General features: G+C 42.9%; 4 protein-coding genes across 5 annotated transcripts; all 4 read left to right on the forward strand.

Moving 5' to 3' along the window:
• Positions 1-4,293: 4,293 nt before the first annotated feature.
• LOC125524668 (mitochondrial import inner membrane translocase subunit TIM50-like) lies at positions 4,294-9,387 on the forward strand. The gene is made up of 10 exons (XM_048689705.1): positions 4,294-4,716; positions 4,844-4,938; positions 5,289-5,325; positions 6,228-6,289; positions 6,380-6,493; positions 7,196-7,300; positions 7,375-7,470; positions 7,874-8,030; positions 8,180-8,282; positions 9,001-9,387. The coding sequence occupies exons 1-10, from the start codon at positions 4,389-4,391 to the stop codon at positions 9,041-9,043; spliced, it is 1,140 nt and encodes a 379-aa protein (XP_048545662.1). The 5' UTR covers positions 4,294-4,388; the 3' UTR covers positions 9,044-9,387.
• A 1,320-nt stretch (positions 9,388-10,707) lies between these two features.
• Positions 10,708-14,477, forward strand: LOC125524677 (cleavage stimulating factor 64). The gene is made up of 7 exons (XM_048689714.1): positions 10,708-10,929; positions 11,003-11,080; positions 11,762-11,800; positions 11,892-12,398; positions 12,481-12,585; positions 13,683-13,865; positions 13,969-14,477. Exons 1-7 carry the CDS (start codon positions 10,837-10,839, stop codon positions 14,092-14,094), a joined length of 1,131 nt encoding a protein of 376 aa, XP_048545671.1. The 5' UTR covers positions 10,708-10,836; the 3' UTR covers positions 14,095-14,477.
• A 2,329-nt stretch (positions 14,478-16,806) lies between these two features.
• On the forward strand, positions 16,807-20,377 carry LOC125524686 (probable magnesium transporter NIPA6). 2 transcript variants are annotated; one of them, XM_048689725.1, is made up of 9 exons: positions 16,807-17,286; positions 17,387-17,443; positions 17,534-17,624; positions 17,729-17,889; positions 17,976-18,103; positions 18,217-18,354; positions 19,158-19,250; positions 19,570-19,690; positions 19,783-20,377. In XM_048689725.1, the coding sequence occupies exons 1-9, from the start codon at positions 17,112-17,114 to the stop codon at positions 19,911-19,913; spliced, it is 1,095 nt and encodes a 364-aa protein (XP_048545682.1). In that variant the 5' UTR covers positions 16,807-17,111; the 3' UTR covers positions 19,914-20,377. The 2 variants fall into 2 exon arrangements, with proteins under 2 accessions (XP_048545682.1, XP_048545689.1); XM_048689732.1 differs by having other exon boundaries at positions 19,786-20,377.
• Positions 20,378-22,691: 2,314 nt separating this feature from the next.
• LOC125524703 (50S ribosomal protein L33-like) lies at positions 22,692-23,072 on the forward strand. The gene has a single exon (XM_048689741.1). The coding sequence runs from the start codon at positions 22,735-22,737 to the stop codon at positions 22,906-22,908; it is 174 nt and encodes a 57-aa protein (XP_048545698.1). The 5' UTR covers positions 22,692-22,734; the 3' UTR covers positions 22,909-23,072.
• The last annotated feature ends 34 nt before the right edge of the window (positions 23,073-23,106 follow it).

Below are 23,106 nucleotides of genomic sequence, written 5' to 3' on the forward strand. Positions count from 1 at the left end.
ATCGGTGTTTCTAAAATCCTCCATTCAAACAACATAAATTAAGGCGCGATTTCGCGCCGGAACGTGGCAAGCTGACTACCGTGTTGACCGAGGGAACAAGCTGAATGTCAGCATGACTACACCTAATATGATCACACAATTCGGCTGTCAGTCATAAGATAGTGTCCGTTCTAGATGTTCAATCAACACGTCTTGGTCCTTTTTAGGTGTGTATAGCTCTGGAACTAAGCATGATATAACTTTTTGCATATCTCTTCCAGATTAATACTTTTAAGATCTGGTTGGGTTTTGCCTTTGCTTGTACCTCTGAATATGCTTACATTTTCCATTATTCCATAATCAAACTTTTGACAATGTTGCAGCGCATCAGTTCCCTCCTATCTTCCCTGGAAGCATCCATCTTGTCATTACCCAGCAGGTTGGTCAGAATGAGTCCAGTGGTATTTTAATTCTAGGTTTGGTAAATAATTTAAATGCGTCTTCTTTCAGAAGCCGTTGACAGATGAGAGGAGGGCGAACAACTATCACCGCATCGAAGGTCACATCACAATCCTGAGCATCATCGGATTCCATCCATGGCGTCTTGCATACGCCTCACGCATCACCTCCTTAATCTTCTCAACGCCTTAAAGTTTTCCTGTGCTCGGCTTTCCTACAATATGCCTTCATCATTCAAGTTATAACACATTTTGAATATTTCCACGATAGGGTCATAAGGGAATGTGTTTTCAAAATAGGCTTTGTTTCTATTTTTTTCACACGGTCCAGAAATTTGCCCCCCCTCCACACAAATCATCAATTTGCACTGATTTATGTGTGTGTGTGTGTGTGTGTGTGTGTGTGTGTGACTCTCTTATCATACCCATGCAGAGAAAAATATCACCAAGCTCTCGGCGCTCGCTAGCTATCTCCGAGCATGCCACGCGGCTTGCCCCTGCACCTCACGAGCCCCCTTGGGAAGCTCATCTAGAGGGTACTCCGGCTATTTGCTCCATTTTTATGATATTTTAGGGGTCCTCCTATTAGTCACTATGTGTGCCAAACTGACGAGCAAACACACATAATGACATGGATGGGCAGTTCCATTTTGTGTCGTCAAGTGGTTCCTTCGTGTGTATCGGTTGTATCTATGTTTCTTTGGTTTTTACAGGTTTTCAATCAATTTTAGTTTGCATAAACACACACAAAAATAGTACATTTCTATAAAGCGAACAGTTTTAAACTTTATGAATCTCTTTCAAAAAGAAATATTATGATATTTGTGAACATTTCTAAAAGTGACGAACATTTTTTATTTTTTTCTGATTTGTTTTACACAAATTCTGAACATTTTTAAATTTTTACTATTTTTATGTAAAACAATTGTGAAGATTCCCAATGAACCTCAAGATTTCTTGATAGAAAAGTGAACAATTTGAAATTTCTGGAATTTTTAAAACCAATAATAAAAAATAAAAACGAAAAATAGAAAACAAAACCAATAAGCCATAGCGAAAAATAATAGAAACCAGATGAGAACCTTCCTAAAACTGGAAAAACTGGACTCATGACCTTCCCAAGACTGGAAACCAAAAATAATAAATAATTGGCTTACCACTAATCGGGTCGAGCAAGTACTGGGCGTGTGCGTTTACCCGACATCTAATCGCAAGTGTTATTTTTAGCAGTAAACCACACTCGACTCTAATCTATATCTTGCTTATTGCCAGACTGATTTTTTTTAAACAATTGCGAGACTGATAACGAGTCACATAGACGAGCTATATCTCGCGCAAAGTGGCCCGGCCCAATAACGTTGCTTCTTGCATTTTGGGGAACCTTTTAAGGGAGCAACTAGTTAACGAGCGCTTCTTCGGGAGCCTCACAACGATCAGCGCCACCTGGCGCGCTCTCAGCCATTCGTCACGTGTCGTGCTCTGAACGCTGTCTTCGGATTTTTTTTCTATTTTTCCACGCGCATTTTCAGCTTTTTAAACGGTTTTTTCCGGGTTTTTTTGATGTTTTGGTTTTCCCCCGATCTTACTTAGCTTTTCGATCAAAAAAAATTTCTGCGAAAAAAACGCGTTTTCTTTTTTTTCGCGAAAGTGAAGGTTTTTTTTGCGAGAGGCATGGTTGTGCTTTAGCGATAGTCACGGCCGTGCCTTTCGGAAACGGGAAAAAACACGTTTTCTGTTTTTTTTTCTTTCGCGAGAGTCACGGTTTTGCTTCCACGAGAGTCACGGTTTTTTTTTGCGAGAGGCACGGTTGTGCTTTAGCGATAGTCACGGCCGTGTCTTTCGGAAACGGAAAAAAAACACGTTTTCTGTTTTTTTTTCTTTCGCGAGAGTCACGGTTTTGCTTCCACGAGAGGCACGGTTGTGCTTTCGCGAGAGTCACGGCCGTGCCTCTCGGAAAGGGAAAAACAAAACGCGTTTTCTGTTTTTTTTTGCGAGTCGCGGTTTTGCTTCCACGAGAGGCACGGTTGTGCTTTCGCGAGAGTCACGGACGTGCCTCTCAGAAAGGGAAAAATACGCGTTTTTTATTTTTTTTCTTTCGCGAGAGTCACGGTTTTGCTTCCGCGAGAAGCACGGTTGTGCTTTCACGAGAGTCACGGGCGTGCCTCTCTGAAACAAAAAAAACGTGTTTTCTATTTTTTTTCCTTCTACGAGAGTCACGATTTTGCTTCCACGAGAGGCACGGGCGTGCCTCTTTCGGAAAGGGAAAAAACCATGCTCCCGGTTCGGTTTTTCGGCCGGTTTTTTCGTGAAAAAAAAAGTTCGTCAAAACCTATCAACATGAGATCTAGTTTTGAACATCTCGACGCGAGGAATCCAATGATGAAAACGGTTCAAGATTTGGACGCATGGTTTAAAAGATAAAACGTTTTGAATAAACGAATCTATGAAAAAAGGGAAAACTCTCGGTTGCGACAAGTGGTGCGCTGCATCTGCGCCACTTGTAGCGACCTGGGAAAATAAAGTGTTTTTTGCAACGAGTACTCCTTAATTAGTGATTTCGACCTTCCAAAGAGCCCGGTTTCGGAAACCTTCACACGGTTTTGGAAGGTTTCCTTTTGATGTCTTATATTTTGGAACAGGCATTGTATTTTTTTTCCACTTTTCTATTCGTTTTCATTTCTTTTTTTCTCTTCCAAGTTCATGAAGCATTTTAATCCTCCCAATTTTAATGCATAAACGTTTTTTTACTTGTCATGACCATTCTTTAAATATTGAGCGAACAAAATTTGACATTTACATGAACTTTTTAAAAATTAATAAAGATTTTTAAGTTTGAAGAACATTTTTTGAAATGGTATAAAGATTTTTTACATCCTATGAATAATTTGGAAAAATTGTGTGGACAACCTTTTACATTACAGAACATTCATTTAAACTCTCATGAACAAGTTTTTCAACGTGTGAACCATTTTTTGAATGGTACAAACATCTTTGTATATCTCATGAAAATTTTATTAAAATTTTGCGGATAATTTATTTTTCATTAACAAAAAATAAAACACAACTAATCATATTTACCAACCTGGTGGACATCTTCGGAAATACCCGATGAACATTTTTAATACATGATGCATGTTCTACAAATTAATAAAAGAATTCAAAATGAATTTTTCAAACATTTTTACCGGAAAAAATTCTTATATATAGATGGTACATACGTTACAAATGAAACGTACTACAATACATTTTTTTCAGTCTAAACACAGTCCACTTTATTGGTTATTGAACAAGTCCATAGGGATAGAATGTAGATATGGAGTATTAAGGAGACACACATGGAGCCCTAAAGAAAGGCCTAAAGTATGTTTAGTGAGACTATGTGCCTCAGTATTGATTCCTCCTTCCTTCGAAGATGAAGGAACATCGAGAAAACTATCGTGATGTAAGGTTGATCTCCTTGATAATACTAGAGTGTAGCCCACCCGTATTTCTGTGAATGTCGTTGATTACACCTTGACAGTCTCAAGCTACCTGCACGTCTGTAAGCGATAAATCAAGAGCAAGTGAGAGCGTTTCGCGACAGGCCAATGCCTCCAAAGATGCCGGGTCGGTCATTCCAGGACATTTTATTGCCGAGGAACCTAGATAGTTGCCAGTGGAGTCCCTGTGAACTGCGTTGTAAGAACCCTCTGTTGAGAAGCTAGGTAAGGCCCATCTGGCTGGCCCAGAAGCCCACGGCGGAGCCCCGACAGCGCCGCAGGGACGCGCAGAGTTCCGGCTTCGTCGCTGCCCTCCGCCGCAGTTGAGATCGAGTTCGTGTTTGGCATTTGCTCGCTTAAACCCTCCCCCCTCCGCTACAAACCAAACGCAAACCCCACGGAACAATCCCCTTCTTCTCCCCTTCCTCCCTTTTCTTTCTTTCCCCCCAAGCCAGCCCCCCCACCGCCAGCCATGCTCCGCCTCGCCGCCGCGAGATCGCGGGCCCTCCTCCTGCCCCGGCCCGCCGCCGCCGCCCTCCCCTCCTCCTCCTCCTACTCCTCCTACGCCCGCGGCGCCCCCTCCCCCTCCTCCTACGCCTACCGCGCGGCCTCCTCCGCGGCCGCCGCGGAGGAGGCCGCGGCCGCTGCGGCCGGGGCGGCAACTGGCGCTGGCGCGGAAGCGGCCGCGGCGGCGGCGCCTCCCCCCGCGGCCCGCAAGGGGTGGGTCAGGGGCCTGCTCAAGTTCGGCGTCTTCACAACCCTCGTCGGAGCCATCGGCGGCGCCGGCTACGCCACCCACGGTGCGACCCCGCCGCCCTGATCTCTCTGCTCGGGCGCTTCCTCCCCGTTTGGGGTTCCGCGTTTGCTCCGCCTTCTCACTTTTGTTTGACCTTGCCTTGTTTGTTTGTTCCTTCCCGTTTGCTGCAGCCTACTCGCTGTCCGAGATTGACAAGAAGACCCTCGAGTTCAGGAAGGAGATGACCACCCCGATCCCCGTCGCGGAGGACGCTTCAGAATTAGAGGTAATAATTAACCAATGCCGCGCCATCTTCCCCTCATTGCCTTTGCTTCGTTGCTTGCTGGAGTAGTAATTTCGCTAGGGGCAATATATAGTGTACCTGATTGGCCTATTGGCAGCTCTGTTTATTGTAATAAGCTTGTAAGGGAGAGCCTCTCTAGCGATACAGAAACATGCAACATATTGTTAAAGTATCACTATGTTCTGTCACAAGGTCCATGGTATCCAAAATCATCAATATACATGTATGTGATGCAGAAACAAATGGAGGTTGTGGAAATAAACTGCAGCTAGCAGCTTTGTTGTGTGTCAAACTATGTCTAACACTAGAGTGCCTGTGCTTTGTCTGTGCAGAAATTTCGGGCTAGGGCTTACGAAACAGCTATGAAAGGTACAGGCTATGGCAGCTTCCTTCTTTTATTATTGTTATATTATTATTATTATTATACTTGCCTTCCTTTTTTTCTACTACCTGAAATATTTTTTTCCTTTTGGACCGCAAGATTGCTATATTACAGTTTTTACTCTCTTGCTGTTTGTTTTCTACCTCCTCTCACTTCTTTCCTCACTTGATGCTTTTGTACACGTTCCAAACACTTGATTGAACAGTGATCTGACGATCATTATAGTAAGTACTCCCTCCATTCCAAAATATAGTGCGCCCACGCTTTCTGAGGTCCAGCTTTGACCATAAATTTAACCAACGAGACCAACTGCGGCGGGAGAAAAAATTATATAATTGAAAACTTCTTCCGAATACGAATTCACTGATATAATTTTTGCTCCCGCCGCAATCGGTCTCGGTAGTTAAATTTACGGTCAAAGTTGAAGCACGTGGATAGAGGAAGCACTACATTATGGAATGGAGGGAGTAATAAATTAAAAGAATTCTCCTCAGTGAGTGCAATGAAGATTGGAATTGAATACAGTTATGCTGCTACTCCCTCTGTTCCACAATAGATGCTGTTCTAGCTTTCACATTTTCTTCCTAAATACATGTCATTCGAGGCAATTCTTGCCATCCTTTCCTTTGCATACCCCAAAAAATTATTATTCACAAGGTTCGCTACTATGACTAGAGTAGTACCCACCCATCCAGTAGTGATAAGTGAGGTAACTAAGGGGGCCTTGGTGGGATGGGGTTGTAAAATCTTAGAATGGCATGCTTGTGCAGCGGATGGTGTCTTCTGAATACATAAATATAGTCAAAATTATTCCTTGAGCTCCAGTATACCTTTTTGTTTGCCACCTTTTTAATACTTAATACTAGTCGTGTACGTTTTGGTACTGCAGTTCCTGTTGCAGCGATAGAGCTTTACCTGGAAATTAGGGCCAGAATTGAAGATCATGTTGTGGTTAGTTACGAATTATAGTATTTCCATTTTTTATCTAACAGTTGTATTTCTAGTAAATGTTAATAATCACACCAAATATTTGTTTGACAGGGCTTTACTGAACCCGCATCAGACAAACTGCTACCAGATTTACATCCGGACGACCAGAATATCTTCACCCTAGTTGTTGATCTGACTGACACTCTTGTATGCAATGATTGGCAGGTAGAGTGAATGAAATATTTAGTCCTGTTTTGATTGTTGATTTTTTCCAGTACTATAACCCAATCTTAGGATTTGATGGGAATGAGTTACTATGATACATGGACTGATATTTACGTTATAAAAAAAAGACTTCCAAGTCCATGTGAGTGGCAATGTGCAGCTTGTTTTCCATGCTGTCAGATAATGTGCTAACAAGTGCAGCACAATATATAACTTAAATGAAACCATCTCTAACTGAAGGAAAACTAATTTTATTTTCATCTCTTATTTTCCTAAATATTTATGCACAATTTTATAAATAGGATTCATATCTCTTCATTTGATTGGACGAGACTAGTCCCTGTTGTGCTACAGTACGCGGGAACAGTAGGTCTTCCCATAATTTGCGCTAGGGGCTTGGTACACTCCCAAACGAAGCAGATATTTGTGCCTAGGCATGTAACATGCTCATGAGATTTTCCATTGCCACATCCAGTGCTCGTTTGCTTGGTTGTATCTAGGCATGTAACATGCTCATGAGATTTCCATTGCCTTACGGTAACATAGCAGGATGAGGGTTGAACTCAACTCATCTTACCTATGTTGCTATTAGTTCCATTGCATGGGATAATTCATAAATTGTCTTTCATTTTTTATCCTCTTTTTATTTTCCTACTTGCGCAATTCAGGAATATCAATGTAATGTTTTCTCTCTATGTAAAGCGTGAGAGAGGTTGGAAGACATTCAAGAGACCAGGAGTTGAAGCTTTTCTGCAACATATGGCAAACATGTATGAAGTTGTTGTATATTCTGATCAACTGCAAATGGTAAGTTGTTTTTAACTTATCCTTCAGGTAGACTGTTATGTTAATACCCTAATGTCTACATGTTTCACTTGTAGTATGTGGACCCTGTAGTTGAAAGGTTGGACTCAACGGGTCAGATACGCAAATTATCAAGGCCTGCAACTAAGTACCAAGATGGTAAACATTATCGGGTATGAAGACTGCCTGGCTTTACTATTTGAGCAATAAGCACACTCCATAAAGAATAAAACATTGTCAGTAATAGTGAATATCATCCATTTTGCTGTTTTATACTAATAATCGCCTTTCAATCATTCACGGTATGTGCTCGTAAATAAGTATGTGAGCCTATACCCAAGGATGCATGTAAATCAATATGGACACTAATACAGTATTATAGTATTCTTTCTATTGTAAATTAAGATCGATGCTTGTATTGTTGGGAATTTCAAGAGAAGTGAACCATTCAATTGTGTATTTATCTGTTTATTTGTTTATTGGGTCAATTATCTGATATGTGAGCCATCACCAAGCCTTCCGTTTTGTTACTGTATGATATTTCTCCTTTTAATATTTTTTGTCATGCTTTACCAGGATTTGTCAAAGTTGAACAGAAATCCTGCGCAAGTTCTTTACGTCAGCGCACATGCTCTTGAATCTTGCCTGCAACCTGAAAATTGTGTTACAGTCAAACCCTGGAAACTTGAAACTGATGACACTGAGTTGCTGGATCTGATTCCATTTCTTGAGTGTAAGTTTACCAACACGTCTCCTGTATCCCTAAAAAAACATCTCCTGTATTACGGCATTACCATGTGGTTCTTGGTATCTTCGTTGTTGTCTTCTGAGTCTGTGACCTCAAAGTGCTAAGTGTTAATGATGCTAACTTTTATATTACAGATCTTGCCATAGCAAGGCCTTCTGATATTCGGGCAGTGCTTGCTTCCTATCAAGGTCATGACGTTGCTAAAGAGTTTCGCAAGCGTAGCAAAGAACTGGAGAGGTAAGCACATGGTTACATTCTACTACAGGATGCCTGTCATTTAGAATACTTTAGGTTTGCCGTCTTTACATTTACCAGTGAAACTCTCTTTGTGTGGCATTTGTTGTGGACTGTCATGGTTGCATTCTACTGCAGGATGCCTGTCATTTAGAATATTTTAGGTTTGCCGTCTTTACATTGACCAGTGAAACTCTCTTTGTGTGGCATTTGTTGTGGACTATCATGGTTACATTCTACTGCAGGATGCCTGTCATTTAGGTTTGCTGTCTTTACATTATTATGAACGTGATATATTGGTATAGATGTTCCGTTTCAAAAAAAAAAATATTGGTATAGATGTCATCAGTGTAACTACACGAGTGGACCTCTCTTTTGTATGGCATTTGTTGTGGACTGTCATGGCGGTTGTGTATGTTGTTTAGTTGGTACGCCTTATGCACAAGTTGATCTGAATTTCGAAGTACAGATTTTTTTAGGTGTTGTGCCGGACTTGGCAATTATGTAGTAGAATCATGCTTCCTTGAGAACCACACCAATCCCAGTAGTGCAAAATTAGGACATTGACCTTGAGTGTATCAGATTTCAAGCTTAGAATGCGTGTCTGGATTTTTGAAAATCGGCTTATCTAGGATCAGCTATTTGTTTGTTACACAAACCTGCTATTATTATTATTTTTTGCTTCTGTGAATTGAATGGCCATTACTTCACCATCTTACAGGCACAAGCAACAGAAGCAACGTAAGAGCATATGGCGGCGGTGATGGATCTGATCTTCTGGAAGGACAAAGCTCCAAATTGACCTACCTAATCCTAGCTGCGCTTGTTTTTTGTTGGAAGGAGAGCATACTGAGACTCCTATGCATTGCATTTCTAGTCAAATGGCTTGGTAGTTTTGGGCAGTTTAGGTTGCCAAACATTACGACTGATATCAGCACTCATCCCATCTTCTTATAACGATCTCCATTTCTTGGGCATCTCATTCCCATGTGAAGAATAGGCTATATGTATAGCACACGGTCTCTGTTAAGAGTTTGAGACCACGCCACCAAGTTTGCCTTATGCTTGGTTGTCAGAACATGCGTTGAGATGAGGCGGTTTTTCTTAATGGTCCGTGGTCATTGCATTCTCTGTCATCGTGCAGACATTATCGACTTGGTGAGAAATAATTTAACAGTGGTTTTGTGACTGTGAATCGTCTCATCTGCACCAAATTCTCTTATTTAGTGGCATTCTCGGGTTAAATTTTTCTTTAATCAGGGTACTCCCTCCCACTTCTTCCCCAAATCTTATGCGTTTCTAGCATAGAAGCAGTGGCGGAGGCAGGAACTCCAGAAAATCGAGGTTGGGGGTGGGGGGGCTTAATGAAAAAGGGGAAAAAAATATTGCTCATTGTAATTATACATGGAAAAGCAAGATCATGGGGCGGGCCATGCCCCTGCTGGCCACCCCTTGGCTCAGCCGCTGCTTGGGAGCATATGCTTCTGCGCATCAAAAATGCTTTTTAAATGCCAACTCTTTTTAAAAAAAATGTTGGGTTCATGTCACACTCGAATGCTAAAAACTTAATCATTTTTTATGTGTCCAAAAAACAATTTTGAATGCCAAATGTTACGCTTCTTTTTTATCGACGAAGCACTATTATCCCTTTTCCATTCAAAATTGTCAAGCACGCTTGTTACACTAACAAGAACATCTACACACGAAATCCACTTTTTAAAATTTTATTTACTAGTACATATTTTGAATTTACTGTTCATCCGAAAACATATACACCCCAGAGCCAAAATGGTCATGCCATTCTTTCTTTGTGGAAAGGCAATGTTTTTGTACACTCGATGATATCCATTGACGAAAGAATGGCATTCAAATGATGTTACACGCCTCGGTGACCAGACTGTTTTTCTCATAATCCTATCATTTGATTTTACAGGCCTCCCTTGCATCCAACGTTTTTATTTGTAATTATAAGAACTTCGATAATCTGTGTCTTGCATGAATCTCTCTTATAAATTCTCCGTCTTATAAATTCCCAAATTCCCGAGGTTCTTAGGGTTGTTTTGACTTGCGGGGCGAAAGAAAGATACACGGAAAGGATTCCATCGTCATCCAACTTGAATCGTGTAGGTCTAATTGACTCGCAATAGAACCATATGATTTCTTTTTCAAGAGGCACAAGTAAATGAAGAAACCCTAATAAATCGAACCCAAAAGATGCCATTGGAAGGGAAAGAAAAGCATACAACACGCATATAAGTTTTTCAACAGTTAAAATTCTTATTCACAAAAAAAACTTTGATTTTTTTAATAAAGCAGGCCATCACAGAAAAAAAATTCGTCACAAATTTTTGAAAAAGACATGGTACTTTTTTTTTTTTGGTTTTAGAGCATGGCCCCTTTTCTCCGCAGAAAAAAGGCCTGGCCCACATCAAGGAGTCGACCGACCGGGCCACAGACAAACACAGGCTTGAAGCTCGCAGCACGGATAGCGCTCTCCGGACTCCGCCCAAATCGCCGCCGCACCGGCTCCGGCCGCTCCCCTGCTCCCGCGGGCGCCATGACGGCGAATCAGCCGGCGGGCGAGGCCCTCGCGACCCACATCTCCGGCATGTCCCGCCCCGAGATGTACGACCTCATGTCCCAGATGAAGGTGCGCCCCCCAATCCCCAAACCCTACGACCTCCCCCTCCCGGCGTCCTCACCCGTTTCGCCTCGTCCCGCAGGCCATGCTCGACCACGACCAGGAGAGGGTGCGCCGAATGCTCGTCGAGAACCCCGACGTCACCCGCGCGCTCTTCCGGGTGAGTCCTCTCGCGGCCTGCGCTGCTTGCTAGGGTTTGTGGGTTTCCCGGTACAGATTCCGTGTGTCTATGCAGGAAGGGGTAGGATAAAACCCCATGCCTGTCACAAATGGTAGTCTCTAAGCATCTGGTGTGAATTGCTGGCTACCCCGGTTAAACCTGGCTCATGTTTGCATAGGGAGTGGAAATCGAGGGCCATTTATGTTGTAAAAACATTATAGGTTGCTCTGTACATGATTTTGATGGAAAATCCAGTCATAAGAACATGCTGTATAGTCGTGTTAATGTTGATAGTGTCACCAGAGGGCGTTCACACCTGTTGTTTCTATATGGAAAGAAAATGGACGAAGAAGAAGAATGTGTGTCACACGCTTATGTTTTTCTAGCAAACTTGTATAAAAGACTAAAACCGAATCCACCACTTGTTCTAATACGCCTGTTTCCAATGGTTTGTTCAATTGTTATAAGCATTCGAATATGCATCATTAATGTTTTGCTTTTGTTCTCATGGCAAACTTGCCTTGTTATCTTGCAGTCAATATAGGATTATTTGTTGTGGTATCTGCCTACATATGTGAACTTTCAAGTTTCAACTTGATTGTTTTGCTCACAGTGATGGAATCTGTTACATGCATTTGCGCTGGATGAATTTCTCATATAGTATTTTTTTTCTCCTTGCAGGCCCAAGTGGTTCTCGGAATGGTCAAAACACCTAAAGCTGTATGTAACATAAGTTCTTTGACGTTTAATATTTGGATTATTAATGTTGAAATTGAATATTTTTTGTCATCAAATGCTTGTTGTTCCACAGGCACAATCTTCGGACATGCCCCAGCCAGCAGTTGCTCAGACAACTCCTCCTGCATCAGTTAAAGCTACAGTACAAGATCATGTTAACTTGCCCCAGCCTCCCGTGCCTACCAATCAACAGAATTTGAAACCTTCTGGCCAATTTCCATCGGGCACTTCTAATCTGACATCATCTTTGGACCTTCCACCCATGCCAGCAAATCCACCACAATCAAAAGGATACCCTATTCATCAGATGCATTCTGCATCAGCACCACAGTCATCTCAGTATCCAAATGCTACCATGCCTCCTCATGCTCCACAGTATTCAAATGTTCCATCTCATATGCCAACAGTGAACAGTCAACCACAGCAACCATTGCAAAATCCTGGAATGTTTAACCAGCAATTACAGCCACCCCTGCCCCAGTTGCCCAGGCCACCTTCCATGCAGGCATATACACATCAGATGCATCAGCAAATACCCAATTCATATGGTCAGCACATGTTGCAACAACCAATGTTTCATGTAAGGTTCTATACTAAATTTATGTGGTCCTAATAACTAGATACTCGTCTGCAAACTAACCATGATATTTGGAATTTCTCAGCCAGGCGGGAATCCACAAAATTCTTTCTTTACAGGTCAACAACAGCAGCAATTACCCAACCAGCCACCACCATTGCCGAATCAGCCACCACCACAGCTATACCAGGTGTGATATCGATATGGTTAATTTGATTATGCTGTCTTGAAGTTGGCTTTTTCCTCGTGTAAAGAAAATTGCAAGTATATTCCTGAATGTTTCTGCCTTTCCGCACCATTTGCTATGCAAAATCAGTTTTAGGATGTAAATGAAATGATGGAGTATTGTTGATCTGCTATTTTCTCAGGAGTTTTAGATCTCGAAGAACCATGCATGCAATGAGTAATTGTTAACTAACCTCTTGCTATCATAGGGTAGTAGTCCTGACTGCTGTTAAATTATCTGTATTAGATGACATATTATCAGCATTATGAAGTAGCGGGTGAACTGATTCTTATCATGTATAATCCAATAGACTAATATTTCACACATGTTGGCCTACATGACAGTTAGCATTGCCTTCTACATGTTTTACTTGGCTAGGTTCTACAGTTCTTTTCGTTGTTCTGATCTGATTGACACTTGACATTATAAAAAAAATCAGTGCACATGCAGTTCAAACATTACTATTTTTTCTTGCTGCTGTGCTCCAAATTCTTTACCACTATGTCATTATTTATTCTCCCTTTCATTATTTGTAATTGCTCATAGGGTTCTTGCTCGGACAGTTGAACCAAATGCCAAATATAGCATGCTTAAAATGTTTTTGTTTTCTCAGCAAGGACCGCATATTCTAGTTATTCTTGTTAGGACATCACAAAAATTGAGGGCTCATATATAATATCTAATCCATGGACAGTTTTAAGCATCTCTTCAACATTTTTCGCGCATAAACTCCTCCGCAAGCTGGTCATTCCATGTTCTCTTGCAAAGATTGAATAGGAAACCCTTAACAAGCCAGTTTGAGGTTTAATTCATGTCTTGGGTTTTGTTGACTTATGGATCGCCAGATTATTGCTGACTTTTTGGACATCAAGCACAACCTGAAATTTAGTCTTAAGGACATCAAGCACAACCTAAAATTTGGTCTATGCAAACCACACATCACTTCTTAGATACTAGATTATTGTTGTTCGCCGGATTCTAACAGTCCCACCTTATCTGTGATGTGTCGATCATGGACTCAACAATCAACAGTTAACTCTTGTAATTTGTCTGTTTAACAGGCTAATTCACATGTGACCTCGCACTACAATTCCCAAAGTATGCAAGTCGATAGATCAGCTCCATGGGGGCGTGGCAACCAAGAAGCATCGTCGGCCGGATCCCATTTCCCTGGACAATTCCAAGGTCTACCTGGACAGATGACCCAAGGGATTGGCGGCATCCAGGCCCGCCCAGAAGCACCTGTAAGTGTCCCTGCAACTGCATTTTAGAACAAGTGGTCATGTGTGCTATGTTTTACCCCTTTTCCTAAAAATTGAACCACTCACGTGTTATTTATTTGAGCAGTTGACAGCCGACATGGAAAAGATGCTAGTACAGCAAGTCATGAGCATGTCGCCCGAGCAGATCAACGTGCTGCCCCCGGAGCAACGTCAGCAGGTGCTTCAGCTGCGAGACATGCTGCGTCAATGATGTACGCGACGAGCAGCTGCCCGAGCAGAAGAATGACAGTTCAATAGAGCCGCGCAGATCAGATCAAGTGCTCCATGCTCGACTTACGCTGTCACTGTGACATCTTCATTGTTCAAGCTGACATCCCTGCTAGCCTGCCGCGTGCCTGGGAGTGTGGTTGTAGAATGAACGCTTAGCCCATTTCGTTATTTATAGGCAGCTCTTTGGATATATACATTTCAACTGATTGACAAATGTCGCGGCATGATGTGGTACTCTGCTGCTGCCGCCACAGTTTTATGCCGTGTTGTGATTGAATTCCGGTCCTTGTCTGATGACGGGTCTAGCTCTTGAGATGACTGGTTGATATAATATGAGAGTGGTGGTAAACGTTCTTGTTTGTACTCCTTTTTTCTTTCTTTCGGATCTTTCTTTTCTCAATTTTGTATTGTCTACGTGCTATGATGTAGAACGTCAGAAAATGTCTTACATTATGGGACAAAGGGAATATTTTCTTTGAAACTTTTGGCATTCAGTTATCAGAACTACTACACTAGTCCAAGCATTAAAAGCTTTTCATGGTTGTTGCAAATTTGGGGCCCTATGTAACTATGTAAGGTTTGAAGGTTCCAAGAATGCAAGAGTATATAAGGTTTGAAGGTTCCAAGAACGCAAGAGTATGTATAGAAGAAAAGATAAATACCAAATGGACTGTACAACTACATGGGAATGTGTAATAAAAGTTCACAAATCAGGCGCATAAGGGCATCTCACATCTCCAAAGCTGACCCTCAAATCTACCACAATCGACCGAGCTGTCCGAACACAATTTGTCATCCAACGCAGTCCTGCCAATGTGACCTGCTATTTGTTTTCCCGCAAACTGGTGTACCTGACACCCCTTGCCTACTTAAATCCTCCTTCTGGTTCGCTTTTCTTGCACTCTTCCCTGCTCTCCCTTGCTTTCATCCACACCTTCCTCGTCCGCGCCACCTTTGTACCTCTTCGTTCCCCACCCAGCCATCCTCAGACATATGCAACCCCCACCCATGCGCCTGCCCGCCTTGGACTACGTTGCCGTCCACCTAGGATCCTTCTGCAACCAGGTACCCTCCGCTCCCTTGACGACACCGTCCATGGTGGACACCATGCTCGTCATGTGTTCGGTTAAATGTTATTGAGTTTTTTTTTTGTTGAACTTCTTGTTGTTTTCTAGGGTAAACACGATGGTAGGGGACTCGGTGATTGAGAATGAGTTGTTGTGCGAGTCGTGGTTGGCCGTATCTGCGGACTTTGTAGGCATGAGGCAAGAGGGCTCGGCCTTTTGGCAAAACATGCATGCTTCATTTCATGAGTAAAAGAACTTTGCGCCCTACGACATGCACGCCATCCATGAACGCAATGCGAGTCGCTAACGCATTGGTAGTGCACCATCTCCAATGCCATATGAAGTTTTGCGGTGCAATTGCACAAGTGAAGACAATGTGGCCATCAAGCCCCTCGACCATGGAGATAGTAAGTTTTGCTTCTTGTTGCTTTGCATGTTGGTCAATTCATTGACTCACTCAATGTTGCAACTTGATAATCATCACGTTGTATAGTCTGGACGCAATATCATGTTGTACCAAAGGACCGAGGGCAGACCATTTTATGCTTTTACATTGTTGAGGAAGCTCAAGTGGAACTATGTGTGGGACAACATGTGCCGGTTCTGACTCTAGTATCGTTGAATTTGAAATCAATGAATACGAAAAACTTGTTCAATATCTTGTTATCTCGGTTGTAATATTTACATTTGAACTATTGTTGTACCAGGGATATTTGCATGTTATTTATGGATGAATTGTGTTATTTTCTGTAACTGTTTTGAGTGTCAGAGTTGGATGGCCATCCCCGCATCAGTGTCCGCGAGCTGGTCCAGATCAGTCCGCGGACAAAATACAATGTCCATTTCAGGGGTCAACATTAGAGATGCCCTAACATAGTTTGTGTGAGGAAGGAGAAGAACACTATCATCCGATTGATCCGTTTCACTAATGATGAAGGAAACTCCATCTAAGATAAAATTCACATTCACACGTCAAATACAAGCTCCATCTGAGAGAGCCTTAGCTGAAAATATGTTCATCTGTAAACCACCAGAAGCTTCGGCTTCTCAGTGAGCCGGAAAGAGAATCCGTGCTGTTCATCGGCTTATAATGAACCGAACCGCGAATCAATCTATGGTTGGATGGTCAGGAGGACGGCACTAACCTTTCCCGTCAGAGTTTAAGCCTCATACTCTACATTGGTGCTCGCATTTTCTTAGATTTATTCTAGGCCTTTCGACAATGTGTATTCAGTTGAAGTAGGCGTTCCCGTTGACTACAATCAGCATGATGTGCCGGCTCAGTCTGTCAGTGATGCTCAATGGGATAAGATATCCGTGCGTTCATATGGACGAATGTACGCTCCCGTATGTGAGCGACTTCGATTGTACTACGTTTCACTTTTCGATGGAACCGCTCGACATATTGATCGTTGTCAACAGGGAAAAAATGATGCTAGAAAAACAGGGGGGAAAACAGAATTGCCACATGCAAATCAATGGCGCACACGTTGTAGGTCGAAAATCACCACGTGCGGGTCTCATCTCATCAGCTGTCGCCGTCAGGTTCCCAGTCAGCAAGCCAGCCAGCCATTGCCACCGGTGCGATCTCCGCTTAGGGAAATAAATATTTCGGAGAGCGACGCCCGGATCAGCGTGTCTACTGCCGTTTCGTCTCGTTTCCAAGTCCGTCCGTCCCATCCCGTCGGCCTCCACCCTGTCCTGTGCCATTGGCCAATCAGCTCCGCCCCCTCATCCAAGAACCCGCACGCAGAAACAAAATCCTACGCGCCGGAGCCGTCCAAGAACCCGCATCCCATTCCCATCCCCCGCCCGCCCGTCGAGATCAGTGTACAGGCGAAGAGGAAGTTCGCAGGAGCTGCGCGGTGGCGGGGCCATCCGATCCGGCCGCCCGCGCCGGAACCAATCTGAGGAGCACGCGATCGCGGCCATGGAGGGAAGGATGGGGGGCGCAGGCGGAGGCGGGGGCGGGCCGCAGGAGCTGTCGGCGGACAACGTGCGCGGGATAGTGCTCGCGCTCCTCTCCAGCGGCTTCATTGGCTCCAGCTTCATCATCAAGAAGAAGGGCCTCCGCCGCGCCGCCGTCTCCTCCGGCATCAGCGCAGGTCCCTCCCTCCTTCCTTCACTTTCTCCCAGCGCAACCTTCTTTTCTTTCTTCAGTTTGTTTAATCCTCTAAAATGTCCTCTGTTTTTTACAACGTGCAGGGGTGGGTGGGCACTCCTACCTCCTGGAGCCCCTATGGTGGGTCGGCATGATCACCAGTAAGCTCCCTTTCTACAAGTCCCAGTGTACCAAAACCGAGCTCAATTCTTAGCTTGGTCAAACCAAATTATATGTTCTTCTCTTCTCAGTGATCGTGGGAGAGATCGCCAATTTCGTGGCCTACGCCTTCGCCCCCGCGGTGCTGGTTACTCCTCTGGGAGCACTGAGCATAATCGTCAGGTGTGCACCACATACACCACAAGCCGTGGTTTTAATCTGCAATCCTGAGATTCATATGTGATGTTGAACGTGTCTTTGTTCTGCTGGTGTTCTTCCTTGTCCAGTGCAGTGCTGGCCCATTTCATCCTGAACGAGAGGCTGCACGCGCTGGGGGTCCTCGGCTGCGTGATGTGCATCGCGGGGTCGATGGTGATCGTCATCCACGCGCCGCTGGAGCAAGAGATCACGTCGGTCAAGGAGATATGGCACATGGCAACGCAACCATGTGAGAGTTGTTAACTTGTTATCATGGGTGCCATGTTTTAGGAAGTGCGATCTAAAATGTATTGTTTTCTTCATGCTCCTCTGCAGCTTTCTTGCTATATGTTGCTTCGGTTATAGTCCTGGTCTCTGTGCTGGTGTTCCATTTCTCCCCTCTATGGGGGCAGTCGAACGTCTTGATCTACACCGCCATTTGCTCTTTGATGGGTTCTCTTTCGGTAATGTAGCTCGCTTTTAACACCAGTTTCTGATGTATAACAGTTTATATGCAATCACCGAGTTTTTATTTTAACCTTCGTGTCGAAGGTTCTGACCCGTTCTCCTTACGCAGGTTATGAGTGTTAAAGCTCTTGGTACATCCTTAAAGTTGACTTTTGAGGGGACGAATCAGTTAGCATATCCTGAGACGTGGTTCTTTATGCTTGTCGTGGCTATTTGTGTGCTGACACAGATGAATTACCTCAACAAGGTTTGTTTGAGTGCACTATGTATATTCAGTAATCAATTAATTATAATTTGTATCCTTATGGTAAATGCCATGAAGCAACAGCTTTCCGAAGATTGATTCATTAGTACCCCCTCCAGTTCTTTACAACTTGCTTTGGACATCAAAAGTGTCTCCAAAAGTCAATTTCGACCACTAACTTTTATTGCAGTATATTAATACAACCCGACATTATTATGATATACTATTATTATGCTAGTACCTTGCAAAACAAATCTACTCATATGATTTTCATGCCCCATCAACATATTTTAGAAGATCGTCGGCAGTCAAAGTTTCAGAGCTCTGTTGTATGTTCAAAGCAAGACGTTTTGCAGAACTGGGAGTATGAACATCAAATTTGAATGCTTGAACTATCCCTGAAGCAATAGAGATAACCGCACTATATTTTAACTTCTTTCATGATAAGTTGAAAGTGTTGTTGCTCTTCAGCTCAAGTTATGCCAATATATTTGTTCACTAGGATAATGACTAGGGAGTGTCATACTGTATTCAAATAATTGCTCCGTATCTTCATTTTGTCATTCTTCTCAGCAACCATAGATATCAAAAGAGAAGAATCGGAGGATTATGATAATTGCTTAGGGGTATTTTGTTTGTGCATGTAGGAACCTACTTAAACATGTTTTTCTTAAGAATTCTGTACCAGCCTTAATTTCTAATTTCATATCTGTATTATATTGTTATGGCCTCTTCAGTAACCATGTTCATTCGCAAGTTCTACCGTATTGGCAGCCTCCAGTGTAGTAATTGTTCCTTGTTTGCAGGCACTTGATACATTTAACACGGCAGTTGTATCACCAATTTATTATGTGATGTTTACATCATTGACAATACTCGCAAGCATCATAATGTTTAAGGTAAAATTTTGTTCTGTTCTGCCGTTCATCCCACAAAAGGTGTGAATTGTTTATTAGGTAATTATTGGCACCACTTGGAGACACTTGTTGCCATTGTATCTCGTCCACACGTGAAATATAGTATCCTAAGCTACTGGGACTACAGCTTAGCATAAATTTTGGCTTACTCCGTAGCTCTATCCTGCAACAGTTTAGTAATGCCAAGAGCAACCTTCAACACAATGTCATGCTCTGCTAAGCACCACTATGTCGGCACAATTTTGTGAAAAAAGCATATGAGCTAACCGAACTTCTTACTGTATCATAATGATAAACGCAGGATTGGTCCGGTCAGAGCCTTGGAAGCATTACTTCTGAAATATGTGGCCTGATTGTCGTGTTGTCTGGTACCATTTTGTTGCATGTCACCAAGGATTACGAAAGGATCCCTCAATCGAGAAGTATGTAACCCTGACTGAACTTCCACCCTTTCCAGTCATATATTCAGATTTGCTTTGATCCATGATCATGACTCTATTGTTTCGTCGTGAAGTAGGCCTTTACGCACCGTTGTCTCCCACGTCGGCAACAAGATTGAATGGAGAACTACTAAGGCACGTCGAGGAGGATGCGAGGAGAACCGACAACGAAGAGAAAGTCTTGAGACGGCAGGAGATGTACTAGGCATTGGAGGATGGCAGCGATGGATGACGGAGCAGCTGTGATCAACACATTGCCGGCCACTCCATTGTGTTGTGTTGCCTTGTACATAATTTGATATTGCAGAAGCTGGGAGATACGGTATCCGGGAGACGGCGGAGTTTCACCAGATAGGATCTGTGCACAGATTGTTGCCAAGTTTTCTTTTCCTCATCAGCAACTTTTTGTTTTTGTTTTTTTGAGTTTTGTCCACGGCATTTTTCCTCCTCTTCTTCTTGTACTGTTTGAGTTTGTTGACTTGTTCGGAGCGATCAGGCAGAGCTTTCATGTATCTGAACTGTGAATCTTGTACATCCTGTTAGCGCCGTTCTTGTAGAATTCCGATTTTCGGCTTTTGTTTCACCGTCACCCTTGTTTGAGGATAACCAATAATTTGTCCAAGAAAAAGATTTATGATCAGTTTGGAACATGGATCTTTTTTTACAGTCTCGTTTGAGACTTTGCAAGATGGAATTATGTTTCCTGATTTATGTGGGATGTGGATTATCAAAAGGGGCGTGCTACGCGTAAAAAGATCCGCCGCCTCGTGAGCCGTCCAATTCGTTGATGGAGCTGTCCGTATTGTTCTTTTTTTATTTTCACAATAAGACTTTTGTTGCGGAATTTTATATTTCTGCAACAAAAATATTTGTGACAAAACATTCTCTCTAATTTTTGCAACAAGGTCCTTGTTGCAAAATCCCCTCGTCTCTAATTTTCTGCAACAAAAGTCATGTTGCACAACCTCCTCTTTTTCTTTTCTAATCTTCTTTTCTAATATTTTTTGCAACAAAACCCATGTTGCAAAACCTCCTCTTTTTAATTTCCTGCAATAAGACCTGTGTTGCACAACCTCCTTTTCTCTAATTTTTTGCAACAAGACCATTGTTGTTGCGAAGGCATCTCCGCCGCATCTAATATTCTGCAACAAGGCCCATGTTTGTAAAAATTGCTACAACATCTTCAGCCGCTCGTGCACTTGCGCAATCGTCGCTTACTTTTTTTTGGTTCTGCAACAACACCGTTGTTGCAGAAAGAAGACAAGAGAAGCGTGTGTGGTTCAGTAGGCATGTGTCGAGCAAGGAAGCGGCGGACGCCTTGCATCCTTTGGACAGCAGGCTAGCTTAAGGCCCCCCTTAAACAAAAGAAGGGGGGGGGGGGCAACCGCCCCAACCTTGGATCAACTCATAAAGGATTTTTTTAGGAGGGCTTAGATTATATATTTTTAGCATCTGTCCCCTTCAAATTTTTGGCTAGCTCCGCCATTGGTGCCGGGGATTGATCTATTCAGTGTGCAATTCAACTGAAATTTATGTGCTATTTGCTACGGAATCATGATGATTTGGGTAGAGTAATTTATACAACTTGTATTGTGCTTCAGGACTATGCTGAACATGCCGACCATTTTAGCTGCAAATGTTTTCTCGTCAATCTCTATTACTTAAAAAAAGAACGTAAAATTCGCATTTCATCTAGTTGCAAATGTTTTCTCGTCAATCTCTACTACTTAAAGAAAGAACGTAAAATTCCCATTTCATCTGTCTTCCCATCACCTCTTCGTCCAACATTCCATGTATATGATAATCAATCATTTTAATTTACTTACCTTCTGAACCAATTACACTTTAATTTATTTATCAAAGTTCTAATCAAAATAAAAGGTAATCACGGACAGAATTTGCTGAACATTTACTTACATAAATCGCATTATTATTGACATGTAAATCACAAGCTAACGTACTAGAATTTTTATATCTTGTTACACCGCACGGGCATTGTTCATAATTCTAGTCAACAACAAAAAAAGTAGCACATTCGGTTCGTTTTTCTGCTGGGAGTCTGGGACTATGGTCCGCCCATCTACTTTCGCACGCATCTCCAGGCAACCGCGTGAGCGTGACATACTAGTAAACCCTACTCTCTCTTCCCGGTCCCACCCGCCAGCCGCACTACGGCACAAGCTTCGTGTTCTTCTTCATTTCCGTCCCCTGCGCTCGTGGGATCTGCGGCGGCGGCGGCGGCGGCTTTCCACGGTAAATCTCTGGGCAGGATCCGTTGAGTAATTTTGGACAAGTCTTGGAGGATGTTGTAGCCTTGTACGTAGATCCGAACCAGGGATCCTTGTATAGAGAGCCCTAGTCCACGCCGCCCGACCTCGCCGTCGTCGCGTGGAACCGAAATTTCTTTGCGGGGAGGGTCGATCCCATCAGCTTTCTTTGTGGATTCTGAGAAGTTTGATTGTTGTTGTGGCGGGCAATCTTCCTGGGAGCAGATATATCGTTGATGCGGTTTGTATCGTTAGGATGCAGTACAGCTAATGGGTCCATTAGGAGTAGACACAACTGCTTATTAACCATTCGGTTTACTCAAGGCGTAGTATATCATATAAGCGTTAATTGCATCAGTACTGGTTCATTCAATCTACCTATGAGCACTGAATGACTATGTAAGGATCAAGGTACGATATAATATACTACTGGATGGTAGTTGCGTTATCATGCCCAAACAAGGTGATATGTATGTAGATATGTCCAAAACTGTAGTAGGTGTATCAGGTAACAAGTGATATGCAACTTGGTATGACCAATGTGAACCCTTTTTTGTGTGGAGAATTTCTTATTTTACTTCTATTCACCCGATGTGTCTCTTTCTTAACTCTTGTATGAGATTTCTCTTGCTCTGATATTCTCTTTATGCTCCTTGTGTCTGCCTTTGGCGTCGCAGAAGCTTGAATATTACCACTCTGATGTTGTGTTTGTCAGCCCCATTTTCAGTTTCCTCTGCTGTGCAAGTTCATACCCACTAGATGGGGAAGGCAAAGCGTGCATCTATATTTATCAGGCTCGTCTCAGCAGCCGGAACTGGATTTTTCTACGTGAAGCGCAAGAATCCTCGGCGGATCACAGAGAAGCTTGAGTTCAGGAAGTATGATCCGCGTGTAAACAAGCATGTTCTATTTACGGAAGCCAAGATGAAGTGAGACGCTGCAGCCTTTCTTTCTTACCATAAGACCTCTACCGTTCATTTTGGTCGAAGACGATGATGCTACCTTTATTTAGCGGGCTCTAGATAATTTAGTTTCATGTAAACAACTCTAATGAGCACGTTTTGATCTCGTCAGCACCGAAACAGCATGGATTTTCACTTGCTCTGCCTTGCCTGTTTACTTGTATTGTAA

Source organism: Triticum urartu, chromosome 1, assembly GCF_003073215.2.
Source record: "Triticum urartu cultivar G1812 chromosome 1, Tu2.1, whole genome shotgun sequence".
Taxonomy (NCBI): Eukaryota; Viridiplantae; Streptophyta; class Magnoliopsida; order Poales; family Poaceae; genus Triticum; species Triticum urartu.